Source organism: Camelina sativa, chromosome 9 (assembly GCF_000633955.1).
Source record: "Camelina sativa cultivar DH55 chromosome 9, Cs, whole genome shotgun sequence".
Taxonomy (NCBI): Eukaryota; Viridiplantae; Streptophyta; class Magnoliopsida; order Brassicales; family Brassicaceae; genus Camelina; species Camelina sativa.
The window spans coordinates 16,164,465-16,172,714 of record NC_025693.1 but is presented as its reverse complement, the minus strand read 5'-3'; the positions used below and the strand labels follow the sequence as shown (position 1 = coordinate 16,172,714).

General features: G+C 37.7%; 1 protein-coding gene across 1 annotated transcript; it reads left to right on the top strand.

The window, feature by feature from the left end:
* Positions 4,709-6,209, top strand: LOC104711122 (UDP-glycosyltransferase 76E6-like). The gene is made up of 2 exons (XM_010427805.1): positions 4,709-5,249; positions 5,332-6,209. Exons 1-2 carry the CDS (start codon positions 4,769-4,771, stop codon positions 6,192-6,194), a joined length of 1,344 nt encoding a protein of 447 aa, XP_010426107.1. The 5' UTR covers positions 4,709-4,768; the 3' UTR covers positions 6,195-6,209.

The window sequence follows — 8,250 nt, the reverse complement described above, 5'->3', positions numbered from 1 at the left end:
TTTCACAATTTTAGAAGTTGATAGAAAAATTCAATAATAATATTTAGAGTTTTACCTTCTTCTGCTTGCTGTAGAAATGTGTGAAGCGAAATAGTGTTCTGAGAAATAAGATATCTCATCATTCAAGTATGATTGAACTATTGAGCCAGCTGGATATCTTTTGTTCTTCGCCTTCCCTTTTAAACGTTTAAAAAACCTTTCGAAATGATACATCCACCTATATTGCACAAGACCACCAAATTGTGCTTCATAAGGTAGGTGAACAGGGAGGTGCTCCATTACATCAAAGAAGGAAGGAGGGAAGATTTTCTCCAAATTACACAAGATCATGACAATATTATCCTTTAGAATTTCGAGGCGGGATTGCTCCAATGTTCTACTACATAGGTCGCGGAAAAATGCTCGAATCCCTACAAAGTTATAACATGATATGTTGTTATATATACATATAATATCAACAACTAAACCAAATTACATGTTTAATTTATATACCTGAAATCGCCAGGTGGACATTACGCGGTAAAAGCTCTGCAAATATGAACGGAAGCAATCGTTCCATAAACACATGGCAGTCATGACTCTTCATTCCCGAAAACTTTCCATTTTTCATGTCAGCACAGCTAGCTAAATCTGCGACATATCCGNTGAATCTAGCATCTTCTTTTACCAATTTTAATAAAGCCTCTTTCGCTTTGGTTTTCACTCTCCAAATAGGGAATGGGGCTCTCCCTTGAGCATCTAGATGTAAATATTGTCGGGAACAAAATCTTGCAATATCCAATCTTGACTGCACGTTGTCTTTCGATCTATCTTTTACATTCATAGTGGTGTACATCAAGTTATCAAAGACATTTTTCTCGACGTGCNTGTGTATCAAATCAAGGTTGTGCCTTAAATTCAGATCGACCCAGTACGGTAACTGCCATAATATGCTTTCTTTATGCCAATTATGCCATCTTTCGTAGCCTTTAACTTTCTTTTCGTGACCATTCCCACCGTAGACAGATGTTTTAGGTGCTTTGGCTTTCCTTATACGCTCATATATAGCTTGACTAGTCAGAGATGCAGGTGGCTCGTCATTCAATGAATCTTTTCCCTTCAGAAAGTCCTTTATATTCTTCCGCATTGGATGACTTGTAGGAAGAAATCTCCTATGACAGTCAAAACAACATGTTTTCCTCCCAGCTGGTAATTGAAAAGCACCAGTGTCATCCATACAAATTGGACATGCTAATATTCCATGTGTCGTCCATCCCGACAACATACCGTATGCTGGAAAATCGCTTATAGTCCACATAAGAACAACTTTCATGTTGAAAATTTGATTTAGTGAGATATCATAAGCCTCAACCCCAATATACCATAACTCCTTTAACTCATCGATTAATGGTTGGGGGAAAACATCAAGGCTGGCTCGTGGGTGGTTTGGTCCGGAGTTCAGAATCGTAAGAAATAAATACTCGCTGTTCATGCACATATCCGAAGGTAGGTTTATGGAGTTAAGATCACAGGCCACAAAGAATGATTTTTGGACACCCCAAAAGGATTAAAACCATCTGTACATAACCCAAGGTAAACGTTTTGTGGCTCTTGCACAAATGTGGGATGTAAATGTTGGAAATTCTTCCATTCAGGCGCATCAGATGGATGACACATTACTCCATCTTCTGAATCATGCTCATCATGCCATCTCATTGATGATGCGGTCTTCTCTGATTGGTATATCCTCTTCAATCTATCAGCAATAGGTAGATACCACATATGACTGAAGGGTATTCTAGTTCTACCCTCACTACTTTTGTACTTTGGCTTCCCACAGAACTTGCAATGCTCCAAATTCACATCTTCTTTCCAAAAGAGCATACAATTCTCTATACATACATCAATTGTATGGTATGGCAATCCTATCTTTTGCACTAAAATCTCTGTCTCGTAGTATGAACCAGTAGCTTGATTACCCTCTGGTAAAACCTCCATAAACAATTCAGCCCAATCGTCCATGCATGCCTCAGACAAATTATTGTCTACCTTGATGTTCATGAACCTAGACGCCAATGATAGTTGCGAATGACCTTCATGACATCCATCATAAAGTGGAGTATTTGCAGCATCTAACATGTCGTAGAACAGTCTCGCCTCTTGAGTGGGTTCTTCATGGATATGATCATATCCATGATCATATCCACTTTCATATTCATGATACTCATTATAAGGCGTGGTACCATGAAATGCATCATTCACCATCTCAGCATATACATTTTCCTCAAATCCTATTGGTTGACTACCACGTTGACTACCATGCTCACTACCAGTACTAGTATAATTTGTATTAGGATGATGACTATTGGTTCCTACCCCTTGCACATCATACTCTTCATCATGTTCAGACCATACATAATAATTTGGCATAAATCTTTTACTATGCAAATGATTAGATATTGTCGTACCATGCAAAATAACATCGTTCTGACATTTTACGCAAGGACAGTAAAACCTACCTCCACTGTTTTGTGCTATAGGCTGGCTGTTTGAAAAATTCATGAACTGCTCCACCCGCGCCAAAAATTCTTTAGAGATATTATTTGTTCTTCCATCGATCCGATTATACATCCACTCTCGAGATGAATTCCACATATTTTTTTAACACTTTTTTTTCTTTCCCTCTATAAATAGACTCTTTTTTCTTTCTTTTTTTTTCCTTTCCCTCTAAAAAAAACTCTTTTTTTTTCTTCTCCTCTAAAAAAACTCTTCTTTCTTACGTCTTTCTACTTACAAACTAATGAGAGCGATATAAATGGAAGGGTGAGAGCGATGTGATATATATAGTATAAACTTTGCGACTGAAAAGAATACGTCGCAAATTACGACTCTTTACCATGTTTCTAACCACATAATCGAGACAGAATACAGGTCGCAAAAGTTCAGTACAAACGCAAACTTTAACATTTACCATGTTTTTTACCGACGTTTTTGCGATGCCTTTGCGACTACAAATAAAACCGTCGCAAACTACGACTGGTTTATCACTCTTTTATCATATAATAGAGACAAAATAAAGGTCGCAAATGTTCAGTACAAACGCAAACTTCCACATTTGCCACATTTTTTACCGACATCATTGACCGACTGATTTGTGACTTCAAATGTTAAAGCAAACTAGAAGTGGCAAATACGTCGTGATTTTCCGACAGTTTTGCGACTCTTCTTGCTGACTAAATCTTCAGTCTTTAATTCGTCATAAACTGCGATTATTTTGCGACTAATGTTTTATTGTCGAGACATTGTTCCAAAACAGTCGCATAATAGCAATGCGTTTGCGACTGAAATTTGGGTGTCGTAAATTGGCGACTCCTTTACGTCTAGTATTTTTGTCGTCGTTAGCCCGTCACAAAAATGTTGCAAAACGGTCAAAAAAGCTTGCGACTAAAAATTCAGTCACAGAAAGTAGTCACAAATGACATGTTTTCGTGTAGTGAGAGGAGAGGTTGAAAGAGCTGTGAAGAGGTTAATGGTGGATGATGAAGGAGGCGGGATGCAGGAGAGAGCCCTCGTTCTAAAAGAGAAGCTCAAAGCCTCTGTGAAAAGTGGGGGTATCTCATACAACGCTTTGAATGAGCTTGTCAAGTACTTGAAGACAAAGTAAAAATGTTGAACGACATGTATTATCAGAGATGGTTGAATTGTGTAGATCAAGTTTGATCTAACAAATTTAAAAGTATGTGGTTTTTTTATGCGAATAAAAAACAATTAATAATTGTTGCATGAAAGTATCAAACACAAGTATCTCTCTTGGCAGTTTGCTCAATATATAATTGTTGCATCACAGTGCAGACTACTATACCTAGTAGTGATGATTTAGGTTCCGAAAGACTGGCCCGCTTCCTCTAACATCCTAGACGATTTACATCTGCTACGGGCGGTTTTTCTTCTCTTCTCCTTGTCCAAGATCCCTCTCTCGTCGAATTTGAGAGCGGATTGTCTTGATCGTCTAGATCTTTACTTTCAGCAGTTTCTTTTGTAAACATTTTTTTTCTGGTTTGTGTTACCAACCTTAGAGTTCTTTTCTAAATAATGTTTGGTTGGCAAAAAAATATATATATATATATATATATATTTTCATGACATATTATAAAAATAACAATTTAAAATTTATAACAATCTATATGAGATATTTATTTAAATGATTTAAAAATACAATAAAAATACCAACCCATACTCTAGCAGTTCTAGTTAGTTATTTGTGTCAAAATTTGCCATTATATTAACTGAATTTACTACTGGTTCGTCGTTACTTAAATCGTATACCAATCCTTTGATCCAATAATTGCACCAAGATTAGAGATCCATACGTGTTGCTACTTTTAAAGGAAATATTGTACTTGTATACCAACTCTTTGGACTTTGAGCAAATAATTGCACCAAATTTTGTTATAGTTGGATTACTACGTACTACACGTCAAGCCTCATGACATCTTAATTATTATTTAAATCTTCAAAACAATACTTAATGTGGCTACAAACCACCAACTCCTATGTAAGCCAAAACAAACCAACCAACAATATTATTCTTGGAGTTAATGTCACTTTAACGTGTAGAAAATTTTAAAAAGAGTAGTTGCCACACGAGGACGACTTAACTATATAATATGGAATTTTTGGAAGATTGCGGAAAATTTTCAATGCAAATGGGATTATACTAATAATTTGGCTCAATTATTTAGATATGTTCCTCAATGAGAGATGAGACAAGAGAGAAAGAGGCTAAGCAATGGAGAAAAGGGAAGGCAAGAGAAGGATAGTGTTAGTTCCAATTCCAGCACAAGGTCATGTTACTCCAATGATGCAACTTGGGAAAGCCCTTTACTCCAAGGGCTTCTCGATTACGGTTGTTGAGGGACAGTTCAATCGAGTAAGGTCTTCTTCTCAACACTTCCCTGGTTTTCAGTTTGTCACCATAGAAGAAAGCTTAGCAGAGTCCGAACTCGTGAGACTCGGAGGAATCGAGTTTATGATAAATCTCAACAAAACCAGTGAGGCAAGCTTCAAGGACTGTATAGCTCAGTTGCTGCTACAACAAGGCAGTGATATTGCTTGTATCATCTACGACGAGTTCATGTACTTCTGTGGAGCTGCAGCTAAGAAGTTCAACCTTCCCAGTGTCATCTTCAGCACTCAAAGTGCTACAAATTACGTTTCACGCTTCGTACTAAGTAAAATCAATGCTGACAAGTTCTCGGTTGACATGGAAGGTGCCCAAAACAATATTAATAACACATCCGGAAACCATTTGTTTCACTTAAACTTAGTATATATATTTTTTTTGTTTTGCAGATCCTGGAATGCAAGAAAAGATGGTGGAAAATTTGTATCCACCATTACGATACAAAGACCTACCGACTTCAGGACTGGGGCCACTAGATCACCTTTTTGAGGTCTGCAGGGAAGCAGCCAACAAAAGAACTGCTTGCGCTGTTATCATCAACACCGTGAGCTGTCTAGAGAGCTCATCTCTGTCATGGCTAGAACAAGAAATTGAAATTCCGATGTACCATATTGGCCCTCTTCACATGACAGCTTCCCCACCTTCTAGATTACTTGAAGAAGACAGGAGCTGCATCGAATGGCTAAACAAGCAAAAACCGAGGTCAGTGATATACATAAGCTTGGGAAGCATATTTGACATGGGAACTAAGGAAGTTTCGGAGATGGCTTGGGGCTTGTGTGATAGTAACCAACCTTTCTTATGGGTCATCCGAGATGCCTCTGAGTCATTGCCAGAGGAAGTCAGTACGATGGTCTCAGAAAGAGGAGGATACATTGTAAAATGGGCACCGCAGATAGAAGTACTTGGACATCCTGCAGTAGGAGGCTTCTGGAGCCACTGTGGATGGAACTCAACGCTTGAAAGCATTGCAGAAGGAGTTCCAATGATTTGTAGGCCCTTTCATGGGGAGCAGAAGTTGAACGCAATGTATATAGAAAGTGTTTGGAGAATAGGTTTTCAGGTGGAAGGTAGTAAAGTGGATAGAGGAGAAGTTGATAGAGCTGTAAAGAGGTTGATCGTGGATGAAGAAAGTGCCGGGATGGAGGAGAGAGCCCTTGTTTTAAAAAAGAAGCTAAAAGCCTCTGTGAAAAGTGGGGGTACCTCATACAACGCTTTGGATGAGCTTGTCAAATACTTGAAAACAATGTGAAAATGTTGAACTTCATGTATTATTAGAGACGAACTGTATTGATCAAGCTTGATCTTGCAAAATGTAAAAGTATGTGGTTTTTCCTATTCAAATAATTAGATGAATATAAAATTTATCCAACCAAAAAAATCATGTTTATATGATATACATCTTTTGTTATAATTGCAACAAGATGAGCTAGTGCCAGAGTTTCATCCCCTGAGCTACAAAGACTATCCCGTTTCATGATATCACAATTCTTTTGTAAACTATTCCAAGTTTTGTCAAAGATATGCAGACTCTTTCTCCTAAACGGGTGCAGTGATTGAAGAACCTAAACCTACACAAATCCTGTTAATCGATAATTGAGTTTGTAATGTATTAAGTTAATTATTAGTTAAGAGTCGTGATGTTTCGATGATGTGGTATTGTCTAAACGTCACAAGTAGAAGAGATTGAACTCTTATTTGCGTCTGTTGTTTATCTATTTAAGCATCGATACTATGATGTAAACACACAAGTTTTTTTATCAATAAAAAGGTCTGTTTCTGTTATTTTGATTTGTTCTTTACAAACAGAGAGTCTTAGCAGAACAGAACAATAAAGTAAACACTTGCTGTAGAAGAAGAAGAAGCCTTTGCTTCTAACATGGTATCAGAGCCCTACTGATTCAAGGGCCTATTCAAGTAAAAAGTTCAAGCAACGAAACAGAGAAGATGGAGACGACATCTCATCAAGTAATTCCGATATTTGATGGAGAAAATTATGATTTCTGGAGAATCAAAATAAAGACGATTCTAAAGACAAAGAAGTTGTGGGAAGTGGTGGAGAATGGTGTTCCAACAGAGCCAGAGAATGTTGATACAGCATCACGAGGACAAACCATGGAGAAAACATCATTGAAGGATTTGATGCGCTGCAACTGTTACAAACGGCAGTATCGGATCAAATATTTCCGCTTATAGCACCAGCAGTTACTTCTAAAATCGCTTGGGATGCATTGGAATCTGAGTTTCAAAGATCTTTCCAAGTTCGATTGATCAATCTTGAGTCCCTGAGAAGAGAGTATGAAAACCTGAAGATGAACGATAGTGAAAACATCAAGGTTTTCACGGGAAAGTTAATTGATTTGGCAAGATGAGCTAGTGCCAGAGATTCGACAGTATGGTAGCCGTGATGGAGCAAACAAAGGATCTACAAACTTTGGCTGTGACAGAGTTAATTGGTACTCTACAAGCACAAGAAAATCGTGTTTTTTCACGGTATGAGAGTTCGACCGAAGGAGCATTCAATGCACAACTAAGTGGGCAAAAATTTGTTTTCAAAAGGGAAAACAAATTCGGAGAATGTCATGTAAAAGGCAAAAAATGGTGTGGTTTATGCAAAAAGGATTATCACGCAGAGGCTGATTGTTGGAAGAAACAGAAAAAGGTGTTCAACAGAAGGTTTCCAAAAGTAAGAAGAAATGTTACAACTATGGTGAAGCAGGACATTTCTCAAGAGATTGCCGTTCAAAGAAATATGAACGTGCAAATATGAGTCTTGAAGAAGAAGACGAAGAAGATGAAATTCACATGCTGTTCAGTGCAAGTGAAGAAACACCAACAATCAAGCGAGAAGATATTTGGTTGGTAGACAGTGGCTGCACCAATCACATGACAAAGGAAGAAAAATACTTCACAACATTGGATAGAAGTATTAACGTTCCGATCAAAGTCGGAAACGGAGCGGTCGTAATGACAGCCGGCAAAGGAGACATCACTATCATGACTAAAAAAGGAAAACGAGTCATCAAAGATGTTTTTCTAGTACCAGGATTGGAGAAGAATCTACTAAGCGTTCCACAAATAATATCTCATGGATACCGTGTCATGTTCGAAGACAAGCGGTGTATAATCTTAGATCCTATGGGGAAAAAGATTATGGAGATTCAGATGGTTCGAAAAAGTTTTCCAATAAAATGGAATTCTTCTCAAGAAGATGCCATGACAGCTCTTGAAGCAGAAGAAGAAATGGAGTTATGGCATAAAAGATTGGGTCATGTGGGAAATTCGAGAATACTACAAATGCAAAAGAA